We start from the raw sequence: 18550 nt of genomic DNA on the forward strand, positions 1-18550 counted from the left end.
TCTTTCCACAACTTACACCAGAATTAACACAGATAAAACTGTTTGCAAAAACTCATCAATTCTGGCACAAAATTTCTTCCTTTACTTATCAGTTGCAATATTGCTGAAATAGAGTCTTCATGAAAACTGGCCTGAAATGACTGTAGGTTCCAGCTTTTTCTGGAATTGGACACCTACGCCTTGTTAAAGGTGCTATGACATCTTGCAGGAAGAAGCCAACCAGAGAATATAACATTAGCACACCTGCTGGATGTGCTTTCCTTCATTGCACATATCTGCATTTAAAAATTAAAAACCCCACACTGACATGAGGGAAAACCAGTCTGCTGCTTATTCTACTGTGTATTTCCCTGAATTTGCATGATCTTTTGTCCAGATGGATAAAATAGGTATTGAATAACCTAGTTCTTGCCCCATTTGGAGCCATTTTGCAGAGGTGTTTGGTTAGCTATTTCCCAAGGATGACTCTTACATAATAATAATAACAAAATAACAACAACAACAACTAATACTACCTTTACCTAGGGTAGATTGACATCTCCCGTGGGATATGAGGTTTCTGAATTTGGAGTGAGGTTATAAAAGAGCAATACTTGTTACATAATCCATATAAATTTACTAATTTTCAGAATCATTGAGTCCAACTCCCTGTTCCTTGCAGGTCTATCTAAACCATATGAGTAAGAGGATAATGTTAAACTAAAACAACCCAATCTACTGAACGAAATTACTTCGATAGTGTGCAGGAACAAGAAAAGCACTTTGAAATCTTGTTTCAGAAGGTGTGTGGACACCACGTGTACTCAGGGACCCTGCAGGTAAGGAGATGAGCATCAGAGCTCTGTCAGTATGTTCAGCCATTCCAGCACCACAAGGTGGTAGCATTTCTGAACATTACTCATACTGGCTGCCTTCTCTAGTACTTCCACGCAGAGATTTCTATAAAACACCAGTAGCCTGATTTCTAATCACAGAAGGGTTGAGGTTGGAAGGCTCTGGATGTCTTCTGGTCCAGTCCCTCAAGTCCAGCAGAAATACCTAGAGCCAGCTACCCAGATGTGTTTTGAATCTCCTCTCCAAAGAGGAAGATTCAACACCAGTCTGAGAAATTTGCACAAGTGTTTGGTCACCATCAGATAAAAAACTCAAACATTTTCCTGATGTTGTTATTGTTAATATTAACATCTTAGTGTTCAGAGGAACCTCCTGTGATTCAGTATGTGCTCATTGCCTCTTGTTCTGTCACTGGGCACTGCTGATAATATCACAGCTCCACCTTCTGTACACACTGCATTCAGGTATTTGTACACAGTGAGGTGATTCCCCTTGGGCTTTTGCTTCTCCAGACTAAACAGCCCCAGCTTGTTCAGCTTTTCTTCTTAGGAAATAAAGATCCATAAAGATCTTCATGCTGGCCTGAATTCTCCTCGGTAACCAAAATACTCCCCATGTGCTCACAACACAGCATTACAGGTGTGGCATTAACAATGCTGAGAGGAAAGGGGAAGCAGAACCTCCCTTGGCCTGCTGGCAAGACTTCCCCTAATGCAGCCCAGAACACAATTATTTTCTAATAAAAAGGATAATATTAGAGACCTCCAGGAAGCCCAGAGAAGAGTCTGGTCACTGATCTGGCTTTATTCTCACTATGAACATATATTACAGTACCCTGTCTGCCCATTACTTGCCGCCATTCTTTCTCACCCTTTTCCTCCATATTCAAATCTTTATCAACATTTAATCTTCAGAAAACGTTAAAGAAGAGCACAAGACAACAATTCTGCTCCTGGCTTCACAATTAAAAGCCAGTGGTTTATTCATCTGCATATGTGAAGAACAAATTACCTCTCACTTCTCTCCACCTGGAAGTGTTTATCCTTAATGTTTTCAAAATGCCTTAGAAAAGAAATTACATCTCTTTTGTTTACAGTTCAGTTCAAAATTGTATTCTAATTTCTGGTTTAAGGAACAAAAGATATGCTAATAAATTCCTCTCTATCAGTGATGGAGCTACCCACTATGTTTTTTAAGACACCAGTACTTTTTTTGCTACTAGTGCAAATGTCTTGATAAACTAGGGAAGCAGTAAGATGCAAAACATGTAAGGAACTAAATGCAATAAGGAAGGAATTGTATCTACACAAAAGGAAAATAATTAATCAGCAACTTTGTGACTAGAAAGCTGCACTGGGTAGAGTGATAATGACTTCCAAAGTCAGCACATACAAACCAAGGCTGTTTATTCTCCAGGAGGCTGCATAAAGCAAGCTCCCACTGAGGTTACCCTGGATCTGAAGCACAATGACCAAGATGATTTGACCTTGTACAAAACCTGGTCCTTTTGCAAGTCTAAGAGCTTCTAGAATAGTGTAGAGCACAGAGAGGAATTCAGCTATGTTTACATCTCTCCATGAAGGTACAACCAAAAATACTGACAGGTAATTTTAATTACCTCTAGCAGCAACAGTGCATACCACCCACATAATTAAGTATAGCAGCTGGCTCTGGAAGTGCCAATCTCTTCCTGCTAATGATAAAGCATTCAAACCTGAATGCTTTGAGTTGCATCTTTATCAGACGTACAGACAACAGTGAAGTAAGAGTCCCCAAAAAAGACTTCATTTGCATGTGGGTCTCACTTCACTGTCCCCTGGGCTTGCAAAGGCAGAGAATGAACTTTTGTGAGCAACAGAGCCTGCTTCAGCATAGAAATATCTCTAGGTGAAGAGCTCCCAATGCCCAAACAGTGAAACAAACTATACTTTCAAGGTCAGGAGAGCTGGGCATTGTGAAACATTTTCATACACTAATAGGAACTCTTAAACGGCTGAGGAGACTGTGAAATAAATATTGTTCAAAGTTGTTTCAAAAAAAATTATCTCAGATGTGCCCTAAGCTTCTAGCCACTCTATAGTTTGTATGCAGTTACTTGAGAACATTTTACTGTGCTTCAAAGGAAGCAGTCATCCAGCCATGGTCAGAATTCACAGGAAACCGCATTTCACACAGCACAGGGATCAGTTGCCTATGTTGTTCTCACAAGCTGTATGTGCTGGTGAAATAAATATCAGGTATATACTTTATTTACTGTTGAATTTCTTTTAAAGTGAAGACATTCCACATGACTTCTTTTGGCCTGTTTTGTATTTTTGTTCAAAAACAGGAGGAATTTTATCTCAGGACTAAAAGTAATCTCCTCTGTATGCATCAATAAGGTCTAGATGACCTGCCAAAACACAAGATATGTAAGGTTATTGTGACAAGAATAGAAACAGATCGCAGAGTTGGGTATTTTTCCCTACACTTTCATTTGCTTCACAGTTCAAAGCCTTCAGTCACCTCGCAGTGTTGATCTTTCTTTCATGTTTTTTCTTTCTCCTTCAGTACTTTCCACAATGGTATCTGACTTCGGCATCTTGTCTGTTTTTTTTGCATTACTTCTTTCTTGTACCAGCTCAAAATAGTATCAGTAACATCTCTTCATTTGTTATTTCAAATTTGATGACTTTGCTTTTGTTTTGGAGCAAGACATGCATTCAATTTTGAAAATCATATTACTTAAACTTATTTTCATAAAGGAATTCTGTCATGGACTGTCATCAAGCCTTAAACAAATTACAATAGTTGAAACTTAGTGTTTAAACTGGAGTCAAATCACCATTATAGAAATTACTGCCAAATACTATAGTAAGAATTTTTAGTACTGAAAAGCTTTTAAATATATAATTTAGTACTCTTTCTCATAGATGGATGTGAAACAACAGTCACCTATCAAACGAGAAGACCTTGAAGAAATTGAGGGACTGAATATTTCATATGCAGACCACAATATTTCTAGCAATAGGAAAAAATAATCCTATAAAAGGCAAAAAAATCCTTTGCACATTATCAATTTCAACAATAAATAGGGAGGGCACTAATTTCTCTATTCAAAGCCTGGACACCTTTTAGATACATGGACTTTATTCTGCTAATAATGCTGAGTCTTTTTTTGAGATCTGAAGGAGGGTCATACTTACATGCTTTCACCATGCCAGAAGCACAAAAATATCACCTCTGGAAAGAAGTTTGGAAGTAATTTTGTTAATATCTGAATATATGAACTACAGGCAGTACTTACAAAAATGTCTGTACATACCACAAGTGATTCAGTCTATCAGCTTGATGCTGCCTTGTGTTAAGCTTATGCACCAGAAGGACACAAAGAGATAGCCACAATTTGAATGTAAGCAAACTATTTGGCAAAGACACATTTTGCCATTTTTCTCAAGAAACTTCTAAGATTTAAACTTCTAAGGTTTAGAGCTTGTTCTTGCCACTGGTCACTTTTACCTACCTCTGTGACACCTCAGTGCAGGTCAGGTTCTGTGGTCTGAGCCGCTCAGCAGCTGAATACATTTCCTATCCTCAGTATTTGGGCTGATGTGCAGCACCACAAATGAATTATTCTACTTTCCCTGTACGTGATTTAATTTGCACATGGACCATCACTGGCTATGAATAAATCTGTTCTTTTTTGAGTTGAAAAGCAAGTTAAATATTCAAAGTGCTCTCTGGGAGATAAACTCAAAGAAAGAATATTACATAAGGGAGGGAAGGCATTAAAAGGAAAACCGGCCCTCCCACTTATTCCTCTAGAAGATACTGAAGTAGAAGTTTCTTAATATCCAGCCACAAATATCTGTGTTGAATATTGACAGCTAAGCAGCCCAGGCACCTGAAAACCTCGCACACCCAGAAACCTGACATGGTTTTAACCTGTGGAGATATTAGGCGTTGCAGAAGGTCCAAGCCTCAAGCGGGTAAACAAGCTGCCAGCAAACAGGCTAATGTTAAAAAAGCCTGTTTCAGGCTGTTTTTGTTCCAGGGCAACTGGAGGGTTATATGGCATTCTAATCCCCATTCTACCAGCTGATTTCAAAACATTCTAATGATTTTAGGTGGCACTGCTAAGATTATCTGGCATTGCCATTGTTTCCTCAGGCCTAAAAACAATTGTTATTCTGTTTTCTTTGCTTAGACCAGATTAACTATAAAATTTTTACACATGTTAAAAAAGTTTGACTTCTTCCAAAGCTTTCTGCAAGTAAGGTTTTAATTAAAAGAACAGTTATAGAAATCAAATGAGAATTCTGTTACTGTTGGCATATTTCACAGAATGTGCTATTTTAAATTAAAATAAACACAAATACAGGTGGTTTTAAAAGCTTTAAAGAAAAATTGTATCTTAGAAGCAGCAAAATATATTTGTATTGAGAAGAAAAAACCTAAAAGGTTCCTTTGTATCTTGTTAAAAAAAATTATGCTGTTTTGAAGAGTACCAATAAGGCTCATTTTGCCATGTGCATGATGATGATTAAACTTTGTCAGTCAAAGGAAGCTGCTGGGAATATATTCATGTCCTTCACACAGCAGAGAGGAATAGGAGTGCACAGATTTCAGTCCAAGTATTCTGACCTGTTGGCACTTAAATATACTGAAATAATACAAGTAAAAGATTTAAAAGTTTTAAGATGAGGGATTTTCCCTTAGTTTGAGATAGTCTAATCCCAAACAGACATAAAGAAAAAATTTTTAAGGTGTTTGATATTTCTTTACTTTACTGAAGCCTCTATTCAAGGATCATATTTATACTATCCTTACAAGCCCGACAGATACATAAAAGTTTTGAAACTCCTCAAGTCAAAGAGAAAGGTTAATGTGAGTTTTAAACTGATCCATGTTTCTTAGTATGCAGACTTAACACTTCAAAAATTTAAAAAATATGGGGGTATTTTAAATACCGGAATGTGTTTAATGCTGGATAATGCTTACTTCAGTGTTTGTTTCAACAACTTTTTTGTTGTTTTCCTTGAGTTTCATTTTTACTTGGAGTATTTATTTGAATTTTATCAAATTCAATATAATTCACTAAAGAATTTTTTCAAAAGGCTTGAAAAATATATTTAAATTAAACCACATTGCCATTCTGTATTGTAAATAATTACATAACGACAGATACAGTTATTTTTAAGTTACATCACCCTGGAATGTGGAGAAATGAGTAAAGCAAAGTGTTTATAAAGTCATTCATAGCCTTCTAAATACCAAATATCTGATAGCAACATGGCGTCTATTATGTTTTTACTACACAGGTATATTGCCAGATTAATTTATCCTCCATGTAGGAATTAGAAAATTTCCACAAAACACTTTCTGATAGCAACACTGTCATCAAGTTTAGAAAGTCTTCCAAAATAACTGATTTTTTTCATTTTTTTCTTGGCCATTATAAAAATAGCAATTGCCATATGAAGTTTTGGGCCCATTTCATAACAGATACTGATTTTGTCTTCAATATTGTCTGCATCTTAGAGCTCACACATTTCTGCATAGGGTGACAGTTGTAGCTCTTGAAATAAAAGTGCTGAAGAAATGAAGAAATGTAGATGATGTTCTAAAACAGTCTCCAGCATAGGCTTCTTCTTCCTTTAAGGCACATAATATCCTACAGTCCTATGAAGAAATGAAGAAATGTAGATGATGTTCTAAAACAGTCTCCAGCATAGGCTGCTTCTTCCTTTAAGGCACATAATATCCTCCAGTCCTGACTAACTTATAAACAGAATTGCAAGGATTAGCAGTACAAAGCTTCCCACATTGATGAAAACTACTAAAACAGATTATGTAAAATTCTTGCTCTGTACAGAAGTTTATTTGGTATATACTTTTTACTTCCTGTTAGTTGGACAGCTGCATTGCCACATGGATATGAACAATACATATGCATTTTATGTTGATTACACTAAAGGGAATCCTGATCAAAAAACTTCAGTGCTTGTACTTCTGGACATAAAGAAAAAGAAAGCCAAAACCCTAGCATGGATCTACTTACCTGAATAAGAAAATCAGGAAAACAAGAAAATAATAATGAGAAAAAACACCAATATCAATATCTATAAACCAAGAGTCTTACCCCATTGAGCCAAAAAATTTAAATATATGGTATTGACAAGAATACAATAAAAATGAACAGTGTTAGATAATCTTAAGACAAGTACCACTTCTATTACAAAACCCCCTAATCACTTTATAGTTTGACTTGAAGCCTGAGGTATTTTTCAGAAAGAAGAGGAACAACAGTATGGCAAAGAGGCTAAAGGCTTTCAGAGACAGAGATACTTATGCAGCCTTTCTGTGGTAGGGAGGAGAAACATGGTAGGGATGATGATAAGTGGCTTATTCTGCTTCTGAGTTTTAGAGACAGTAAATTAACATTAGGAATCTGCCTGTTGGGAGGAGGAAAGGAAAATAATTTTATTTAGCAATAGGTCTGTATAATCTTCTACCAGACCTGTCAAATGGCTCTTCTACACCTTCAGCAGTATTTAGCACTTTCAACTGACAATGCCTTAAAAAATATGCTCCTTGTAGAAAAATTGTTTAAAAATAACGTTACATTTCATTGTGGAACCCTTAAAAAAGAAGCATATTAAATGGCTGATCCTTTACCTAGATTATATTTAAACATACCTCACACATAATTTTTCTGGTTTTGGAGCCATCTCAAGGAGATGATTCTGGAATTTTTACTAAAAATTACTATGGAAAGCTTCTTCAAAATACTTCACCAACGAGTAATTTATGAATACGGTATTGCAAAGCACACAAATGAAATAATTTTGTTATTAAATAAACACAAACAAAGATGGAGTAACCAAATTGTGAGCATACTCAAAACACCTTTAGAAAATTATTTTTAGCAACTTCCTTTTTCGCATTGCAAGGCAAGAGCCCAAAAGTAATAATAAGGCACTGAAACCTTTCAGAAAAACTGATGCAAAGAAATATTTTTTTCCTGAAGTATATTGGTATAGTAAAGACTTCTGAACTTTAATTTCAGGCAAACAAATAGTCAGTATGAAAGTTGGAATAATTCTCAAGCCTTATGGTGCAACTATGGCATCTTGCTTTCTTCCTTACCACCACTGCCCTTCCTTGAGTTCTCACAATGCAAAGAGCCTATACCAAATGCCTGGAAAGCAATGTAATGCTGAAGGACAGGGCGCAGGAAAGGGGAAAGGATGTGCAGCACATCACTGGCCTCTCTGGCCTTCCTACTGCACCTTTCCCCTTGTTTATCTTTGTTCTTTCTTGCCCCCATTGCTGGAAGATGTCTGAAAAAGAACAAAAAAGAAGAAAAGAAAAAAAGAAAAAAGAAAAACGAAAAGATGAAAAAAAAAAAAGAAAAAAGAAAAAAAAGGGAAGATGAAAAGAAAAAAAAAAAAAAGAAAAAAAGAAAAAAAGGAAAAAAAAAGTTAACTTCCCCTCCAGCTCTTGCTCTTGTCTTCACTGAGCTACTTACAGAAAAGAAAGCATGACAGAAAAGACTTATTGCCACTCCTGAGCCTGTGCCGTCTAGCAGAATGCTGTAGTCACTGCCATCACAAAAGTGAAACCCTTCTGCAGTTTGTGTTTTTTTCTTGCTCCAGCCAGGCAATTGTCTGCTTTGATTATCATACGAGCTAGTCAGGCAAAAACTTTCCTGCCTTGGCACAGTGTTGCAGTTGCAAAAGCAACTTGTAAGGTGATTTCCCCAGGCTGTTTGCAGTTATCATGGTTTGCAGGCAATGGAAATGTAGGAAAACATATCAACAACAAATTATTGCAGTGAGACCATTTTGGCTGGTCATTTTTGAACATCATTCCACAATCAGCTGACCTTGAGAAATCTTGCAGAATTTCTTTTGCTTTCAGTGGAAAGTGGAGCTCACTGCCTTATGTTAAAGCCATTTTCATAGCTGTTAGCACAGTGGTACCTAGGCAAACAGTATTCTAGTGGAGAGGAGACAAAATGGGATTATCTTGACATTTACTAGTATCTCACTGACCACTAACACTCATGGAGCAAGTGGTCTGTTAAAATACCATTGAGACAAGACTATGAGGGTGCACATAGCCAATAGGTCAATTGTTATTTGGCGGTTAAGGGACTGGTGTACAACACAGGCTACTAATGTAGATTTCAGCAAGTCATTTATGAAAAAATGGCCCCCGAACACAGACACATCCTTAAAAATGTCTTTTTCAACATAATTTCTTTTTCTTGGCATGAAATCATTTTGCAACAAGATCATTCATATAGATGTAAGAAGTTACTCAACTCCATCCAAATGAAGTTTTTGGCAAGAAAGTCCCTTCCAGAAATAAAAGCATAGCTATTTACTCAGATAATGCTGACTTTAAAAGTGCCTATACTTGCCTTGTGGTTACCATGTTCTTTTTTCTTTTATTACCAGACTAGTATTTGAAGATACCTACATACTTACCTCCTCATTTTTAAGATAACCACTTAATAACACAGACACACTCCAGGCAGTTGGACACTAAGAAAATGGCCAATTTGTCTGAAATGTTCATGGCTTAAATATTACAAACGCCATAAAATGATGCATAAAAAATATATTTTCTTTGCATGTAGTAGAGACTGTATCACAGAAATAAAAAGTAAAGTTAATGATAGTAAAGTATGTGATTGAGTCACTTTATTTGTTCCTCATTAACTTTCTTCCTACATTTGTTCCCCATTAGCCTTGTGAGGTCTATCAGTCAAGGTGATTGAATATGACAGATTTCATCTGCAGTTCATATGACAAGTTACATGAATGAATATAAAAGTTGTTTTTGTTTTTTTTTTTTTCAGAAACACTTCTCAGGAAACTGCTGAAGAAATGAGGCTCCACCAGCTTCTTAGAACCTGCAAGAATCAAGTAACAAGTAGTGACACAAATTTGCCCTAATGGCCCTGAGCAGCAATCACTTGGACTGCTCTCCCCTCCACCCAAAAGCTCCAAAGGGTCTAAGTTCAGGGTTGGCAGCCACACTTACCTGAACTGAGCTGTCCTGCCCTGTGGATGGACATTGTCACATTCTTGTCTCTAGTCCTACCTCTGGCCTCATCTCCTACCCTGGACCTGATCCATTACCATGTCTGGGACTGCTGGCAGCTCCTATACGGAAGCATCCCAGCCCCTGGTGTATTCAGGTGCAGCCAGACTGCCCTCTGGTCAGGGAGAATGCTTTTCTCTGTGTTAGGGGCATCTTCAGCACCTGTTTTGCTCCTCAGGCTGTTGAGTAGCTCTGCTGTTGCTGCTTGGTGACTCTGATTATGCATAATGGAGCCATAGGAATAGGAGAAGGGGGTTTTCTCTCCATCATCTCTCAAAGTAAACCGCCTTGTGAAGGAAAAAAGTGAAGCATAAAAGCATGTCAAACATTCCTTCCAACAAGGAAAATTCATATGTGCCAGAAAGAGTTATTAGCTGTGTTATTAGCACAACAATGCACCAACACAATCCAGCAAAATTTATACAAGAACATTTGATTTAAAATCACATTGAACAGGATCTTCGTAGAAGATACTTGAGGAATGAGTCTCCTGCACCACAAAATGACTGTGGTTTCAGCATTCAGTAATGGTGAAACATGCAGAGAAGTACAAGTACCTGCAACTCTTAAGTGCTTTAAATTCTTTTCTCCCTCTTCTGTTGTAAATTGCTTCTTGGGCTTTCAAGAGAGTTATTTTCCCTCTTCATTTCCACACCACAGAAAACGAACATGTGAGAAGAAAGAAAATGAGTGGAAATTTTTGCTACTGAATTTAAAAAAGTCAGTATTTTAGCATATAGCCTAGTTATACCAGATGGCAAAGTATTTCTGAAAATGTTGTTCCATATAGAAGACCTAAGCTCTTAGAACATAGAGACAATATCAGACATGGTAGTACAAGTACAGGTAAGTGCTTCTAGCAAGAAGAGGTCACAGGAATGAACTATTATACCAGCTAACATTGATAATATTATGGTCATGGTAATCAGATAAAATTTCAAAAGCAATCAGAGCACAAAACAATGAAAGCACAAATAAGGGGCAGATGTTCTCTGGCATACTGTTTAACTGTGTTGAAAACATGAAAGCTCAGAAAGCAGAGGCAAGTTGAAAACTATCTTATGTGTGCCTGGAGGCACAGAAAGCAGACACCCTGTTCTAATCCTTTGAAAGATGAGTACAGCAACCCTTTCACCTAGAAATTCAGCATGATAATGAAAACACTGAATACTTCCAACTGGTACTTTATGAAAACACCCTGATCTGAAAGATGCTTTTTTAAAAAAGAAATTCTTTTAAATTAAAATTTGTCTCCCTAGACATACCCACAAACCAGAAGCAAACAATGGATATGGTAAGCATCTAGCTCATACGTGATTTCTTAGAGACAGTTTCATATTTTTGAAGTTTTGCTCATGATTTGCATGCCTCATCTGCTCCATTCTGTTTTGACACAGGCCAACATGCCAGAAAATTTCCCTGAAAATCACTGAAAGATTTCTTCTAGACTCTTACGTCATCCTATTCCAAGCCAGCTAAGATTGTATAAAAGAATGCTTTTGTCATTTGACACGAAAAGAAAAAGGAATTGGGATACTATGCTCTGCTGTGGTAGTCCAGAAAAATTTTAAGAATAACAAAAAAATTAAGGTGTAGAACTTTCAAAAAATGTTAAGGTATTTTCAAATCACCCATAACATGAGTCAAGTTAAACTAGTGGTCAAAAAAGTATCTATTTAAAGAAAGTGAAAATGATAGCACTTCATACTGAGGAGAAGCCTGTTTCCTTCTCTATTTCATTTCATGTCCTTTTTGGTGTTTCCCCATGTTTTCAAATCTTGTTTACCTTACACCTGAGATGACACCAGAATATCCTTTATAAAGGATTTATACTCGGATTCTACTTTTTATCTGGCTCTTATTTCATCTTTCTGTATGAACCTGTATGACCTGTTCTTTAGAGCCACGTAAAGTATGCATTCCTTTGACAGGTCAGTGCCTTGTTTTATACTTGATGGGAAGGAGCTGTGGAATGAGTAAAATCAAAACCACAGGTTTGAGACTACCAGACTACAATGTGAAATCCTTCTATGTAATTATTTTGTATAAAGTGTGTAAGCTCATAGCTTGCTCAATTGACATCACTTCTGGATGACAGTGGGACTGAACCCTAACTCTGTCTTTTCAGGACCAAAAGACTCACTGTTGTGAACTCATTCCATCAGCAGTGCATGAGGTTGTTCTAGGAGCAAGAAAATGTGAAAATTTCAGTATGCTTCTTTGGAAGCTTGTGGCTAAGTTTTACTGGGGTGCTAGTGTATATAGCTCCTAGTAAAAACACATTTTATGAATTCAGGCAAAACTACAAATTTACCTGTAGAACCTATTCAAAGCTAAATAAAATTAAAAATAAAATGTGGTTTTAAAAATATCTATTAAATTAATAGTAAAGCTTTCTGTTAATAAAATTTCATCTACCAGAGAAGATATTTCTCTACATCTTTGAAAGGTTGCCACAAGTCTGTGGTGTTGACATGCTGTAGTGAATGACTTGAGACAAGGCACTTTATGTTATGTAAGTAAGTATTTCACATGAATGTCTTCATACAACTACAGAATAAACAAGCATTCCAAAATATTATAAAAATTAATTTTAATTTCCTATGGATTTGAACCCTAAATGCTTTCCTATAATGAAAAACATCCATAATGTCTGGTGTGTGCCATGACAACAACTTTAGACTTTACCTCCTCAGGTCTCTGTAATAACTGTAGTATGATTACACCATTCATTCCCCAGATTCCATGGGACACTATTAATCAAGAGCTATTTTTGTGTGGCTGTTTCAGCATTATGACTTGCTTATTGGCCACTCAGACATCAAATTCTGGTTTGCTTATTACTTGTTTAATTTTAGATTTAAGATTTTAGACTTTGCTAGACATATGTTTCACAGCTAACCTGTGGAAATTAATAGACACAATTACTTGGATACTTTGATGGTGGTGCAATTGAAGAATGAGATATGAAAATCTGAAAATTGCATTTTCAAGGTATTTTTATTTTTTAATTTAATATTCTGGATTATGTTTTAAAATTGAATATATATTTAAAATACAATATATATTTTGAAATATAAAAAAGGAAGTATTCAATAGCGGTGGACAATCTGCAAGACAATATTCAGAATATGATGCTATTTTCTTCCTCTTCCATATTACAGCATTCTGACAATCTGAAAAGCCAGGAATCTGTCTTTAAGTCATAGACTTTTTATCTTGAAGGAATTTCTATTTAATCTCTTTCTATTGTAGATTTCAAATCTTCTATTTCAGATGAAAAAAATTCACTACTTTAAAATTTAGTAAGAAACTAGAAAATAGCTGACACTTCAGAATTTATGCTATTATTTCCCCCGAGGGGACCCAAAAACTTCATACATTAAAAAAAAAAAAATCTTATTTAAAATAATTTCTCCCCTGCCTTGTAATCTTATTTAAAATAAATAAATCTTATTTAAAATAGCTTCTCCCCTCCCCCTGTAATTGATACTTATGTCACTAAAATAGCCCAAGCAAATTCCCATGGGGTACTAGCTGTGTTCAGAGTTAATAAAATGTATGTAGAGCACCATATTGTGTTATCTGGATATTAAAAGGCACAATGTGTCAAAATGGTAACATCAAAACTACAGGTTTTTTATGCTACAGAAGCATTTCTGTAATCTGTATTTTCTTGCAGCGCTGAGATTTTGGTACAGGGAAATGCTTTATCTAACCACATTAAAAAAATACTTCCACATATGAATTCCACCAGTAGAAAATTCAACTCCTTTATATTTCACTATTGGGTCATAGCATAGTCTCAGGCATCAAAATGTTGTCTGTTGAAGTGAAATTGAGCAGAATAATTACAGTGTACTAAATAATTCAGGGCTCAGTGGTTTGTCTCAGCTACTAGTTTACGTGTCCTACATAATGTCAAAAGTAAATTAGAGTCCAGCTCATGACATTTAACAAGAACCTGATGAACAGGTAATTTATTGCTGTATCTTTCGGGGTTTTATTTACTTAAGAAAAAAAAAATCACTACACTTAAAATATGAGAATTTTCTAGGGTTTTTTTTGAGTTAACCTTTGGAATAGTTTTAATATTTCTTCACAATATGGATGTACCACTTGCAAGTATGTGCTATGTTAGTAATTTTATTCTCACAATAAGATGCTTTTTTCCCCAGACAACTATTTTTTCCAACAACTTATTCAATGCATATGGCAACTCATGTTCTCTTAACTGTTCATATGTTACATTCAACAACTCATGCATGCAGATAATTGCATGCAGATAAAAAAAAACTACTTCACTGCTGATTTGAAGTAGTTAACAAGAAAAAAAAACAAATTGACCCACTAAAATTCTATGCTGTTTACTTAAAAAAAACCAAACCACCAAACAAATGTGCATGTATTTCCATTGGATTAAGAACCAAAACTATAGAGAACAAAAGTATTGAAGGTGAATTTAACTAATTCCTAACCTACCTGGTGCTGGACCAGCTACCATTTCACTTGGCAAGGAATAGAAACTGCAGATCCTTGTGTCTTAATCTGTAGTTGCTTGTGTAACCATCAAATCGAGGGACTAAGAGGGCCTTAAGGTGTAAGTTTAGGCATGTGGCTTGACTAAATAACCCGGTTTGGGGACATTGTAAGAGATTAATCCAATATCCCAAAGGAATTCTGCGCACAGGCAGGGTTTGAGTCCAATTCCAGCATGGCTTCACCTGAGTTATGTGACTTTTCCATTGCCAGTTGATATTTCTTGGCATGTCTTACCCATTTTTAAACCAGACCAGAAAATTAATGGAAAATTTATGCATTTGAGAATTTTCCTGTCTCCCTTCAGGAGGGTATAAGAAGGAAGTTATTGCTCATGTTTACAAGAAACTTGCATACTGAGTAAAGAGGATTGATATAATTTCTGTGTAGAATTAACAGAAAAAGGGACAATTCAGAGAACACAAACCTACAATTTTGCTTTGAAACTGTGTATTTCAGAATACCAGAGTCTTTATGTTAAGGTCTTGCTCATCATTTCAGTTCTTGGGGATTAGCAGCACTGATAGCATCTAAGATAAAAAATTCTTCCTCTCTGTTCATGTGACATGTGGTGAGTCGCTTTAGTAAATGTTGCCTGGCTGATTTTTAGCTCACAGCACAGTATCTTTAAAATACATCTCTCTTTCCACAGCCCATTCTGTATTTATTTTACTTTTGTGCTTGATCAATTACCTATTGATCAATTACCTATCTCATCCATACGCCAAGAGCCTTTCATTGACCTGAACTGCTTGCCTCCTGCTTTCTTTCTGCCTTCTTCAAAGCAATATTTGCAAACAAGAGTATCTATCAACCTCCATCTTCCTTCAAATCAATACGTAAGTATGCATCTTCCTTATGAGTCACGGCCTTTTCCTTTATTCATTATTTGTGCTCATTTCTGTAGCAGTTAACAACAGCCCAACTCCAGTCAGTCAAATAAGTACTGTAAGTTTTTGAATGTGAAGCACAAGTTAATGCAGCATTTAATCTGCCTATTAGTTACTTTGAAGGAATTTTAAATACTGGCCCTTTAAGTTATCTCCACTTAAGAAAAGTAAGCTGGAACTCTGTACTCTCACAGAATGTCCTTCTGGAAGAAGTGATTCTGAAATCAGCTGAAAACCTAAATATTTCTTTCTTCCTGTAAATTTACACCTAGCTGGGACAGAACATACACATCCACTGCACTTTGCAAGTAAGGAGCACTACTGTATAAGTAAAAACCTCTCAGGCTGCTGACAGTATCGCCTTTAAAGAGGCATGAAATCTACTCATAATCTAGTTTTGCACTATTTAATTTGCTTGAATTTGTTTTCAATGCATGTCCAGTCAGCGTTCATATAACAGACCTGTGTCTGTACATTCTTAATCTAATCAGACCTCGATCTTAGTGGTAAAAGAGAAAAAACCAGAGAGAGTTGGGAACACAACTCAACTCTTAAGGTGCCTGCTCCCCTCCGCTCCTGCGGGGCCAGGCCTGAGGGCGGGCCGGGCTCGGGGGACCGGCGGGTCCGCGCTCCGAGGGGCGGGGCGGGAGCGGCCGGCGGGAGCCACCTGCCCCCAGCGCCGCCCTCCGCCCTCCCCGGGACCGCTCTCGCAGCTCGCTCGGCCGCCGCCTCGGCCCGGGGCGAGGCTTCCTGCGCCGCCGCCTTACCCGGGAGCCAGTCCCGGGCTGCGGCCGCCGGCGGGGGCGAGCGGGAGATCGCGCCTTATGCAACCGGCTCAGGGAGCCGCCGCCTCGCCGGCAGCAGCAGCAGCGGCAGCAGCGGCAGCGGCAGCAGCAGCAGCCCGGTGCTGTGCGTGAGTCCAGGGGCCGAGGGGGGAGAAGGTGTCCGGCCTCAGCCGTGCGCGGGCAGTGCAGGCACTCCCGCCTCGCTCCCGCCGGGCCGTTCCGCAGGTGCGGCGAGGTTGAGGCGGGCGGGGGCTCCGGCCGTGCCGTGCCGTGCCATGCCGTGCCGTGCCGTCGGAGCTCCCTGTCTCCGTTGCTCCTGAGCAGTGTTGGGCCGGGCGTCCCGCTGTGGAGGAGGTGAGGGCGGGAAGAGCCTCAGCCCGCGCCGGCCTTCGCCTCCGCGCCCTGCCCGGCCGTGTGCCCGGCGGACTGGCTGCGGGGAGATGCGTGGCTGGGACGACCTTTACCCGCTCCCAGTGCCGCCCTCCTGGGTACCGGGGGCTGCTGTAGGCATTCTTTCCTTGCACTTCATCCAGAAACTCCTCTTCCCCTACTTCTGGGCCGACCTGAGATACCTGCTCAAAGTGGTGACCTATGGGGCGAGAATGGAGATGTACCGACTGCAAGGGAGGGTTGTCACTGTCCTGGACAAGTTTGTGAAGCTGGCGGAGAAGCAGCCCCACAAACCGTTCCTCATCTACGAAGGGACCGTTCACACGTACAGAGATGTGGACCGGAGGAGTAACAGGATAGCCCAGGTCTTCCTGCAGCACGAGGCTCTGAAGAAGGGGGACACGGTGGCCTTGCTGATGGGGAACGAGCCAGACTTCATCAACGTGTGGTTTGGACTGGCCAAGTTGGGCTGCGTGGTGGCGTTCCTCAACTTCAATGTCCGCTTCAGATCTCTCCTGCACTGTGTCAGTAGCTGTGAGCCCAAGATACTGGTTGTGGGAGCAGGTAGGGTATACTCCTCATTCCTACATCCAAAGCTTTTAATGTCACATCTCCCACATACCTGGCCCTCCAGATCATTTGTTGGAAACCTGATTTAGAAATGTTCACAGAATGAAAGAAACACAGAGCTGGAGGGGGCTTCAAGATCTTATAAAGCTTCAGCCTCTCAGGCAGAATCAATTATATCCCTACTTTGTGAACATCCATTTAACCTTTTATTAAAAAATGTGTATTACAGGAGAGTTTTCCACATCTGAGTACAGCCTGCTCCGAGTATTTAGTTGTGTCAGTAAAAGTGTCTCTGAAAGCATTAAAATTACCTATTAATTTTCCATTACTTCTCAAACAGTCAAATTTAATCTTACTTAAGTCATGTACTTTATTCTCTTGTACTACCTGCCCATCTTTCTACTCATCAAAAACACTGCAAAACTGGAAGGTCTAAACTTGGACTGTACAGCCTCTGCTGTTCAATTGTTTGCAGAGGTATGACAGTTTTACAAGAATAAAATTTTGGAAATAGAGTACATAGGAGATTGATTCATAATAGCAAACTTACTATTGGTGTTGGATTGTAGAAGAAATTGCTGTGTTTGAATAGGTAGTGTGTGTGGTGCAACTTTCTGGAGTATTACATTTTTATTAAATGCTTCAAAAGAATTTAAAATCTTGTTGTAGGCATCCTGCTCATTCTATGTTCAAATTTGGCTTAATTAGATAGATGTATAAACTGAAGACAGATCCAAAACATTAACTTGCCAAAACTCATTTATGGTGAAGTGAAAGTGAACCTACAAGGCTCAAAGACCGCACAGAAGCTTGACACTTGATTGGAAGAAACTATAACTAAATATTACATATTATTTGTCCCATATTGTCCCTTCTCTTTAAAAGTATTGTTTCAAGTCTCCTTTGCCTTTTTTCTGTTGCACACCTTCTTGCTTTACTGCTGTTACACAAGTTGTGGGGTTTTACACCCATGACACCTAAATGATAGAATTTTCTTCCATCTGATATCTACTGCTATAAAGCTGTGTTTTCAAAAATGCATTTAAGATTTTTCCCTTGCATATTTTTAAATTATAAATCTTCTCATTCTGATTCTATATAGTTTCCTAGTTTAAGATGTTTGGTAATTGAAACAGGCCAATGAAAACAAAACCAATTTAAATATAATCCACGTATGTGATAACAAGGGTTCTGAGCTGACAGCTTTTCATTTTGCTTCCTTACTTAATTAAAAAAAAATCTTGTTTAGTTTCTTCTTATGAATATGTGCTTTTGAGTGTATGGATTGAGGAAGGGAATTAATGTTCAGGAACTTTCTGCTCATTGACTGTGGAAAGGGAGAAACTTTGTATCAGAGCTTGCATCTGAGAGAAGTTTTTATTTAAGTTAGAGGTAACTAATGGGTGAGAAAAGCACTTGCAGAGCAGCTCTGGGAACTGTGTTTCTCTG

The 18550-nt window shown here is 38.1% G+C and overlaps 1 protein-coding gene across 1 annotated transcript in view; it reads left to right on the plus strand.

Annotated features, from left to right (window-relative positions):
* Nucleotides 1-15968: 15968 nt before the first annotated feature.
* Nucleotides 15969-18550, plus strand: part of SLC27A6 (solute carrier family 27 member 6) — a 40895-nt gene continuing 38313 nt past the window's right edge. Inside the window, exon 1 of the mRNA XM_054652394.2 lies at nt 15969-17095. Coding sequence (XP_054508369.2) covers nt 16582-17095 — 514 coding nt within the window. The 5' untranslated portion in view covers nt 15969-16581. The remainder of the gene's footprint in view (nt 17096-18550) is intronic.

This window comes from Agelaius phoeniceus, chromosome Z (assembly GCF_051311805.1).
Source record: "Agelaius phoeniceus isolate bAgePho1 chromosome Z, bAgePho1.hap1, whole genome shotgun sequence".
Lineage (NCBI taxonomy): Eukaryota > Metazoa > Chordata > Aves > Passeriformes > Icteridae > Agelaius > Agelaius phoeniceus.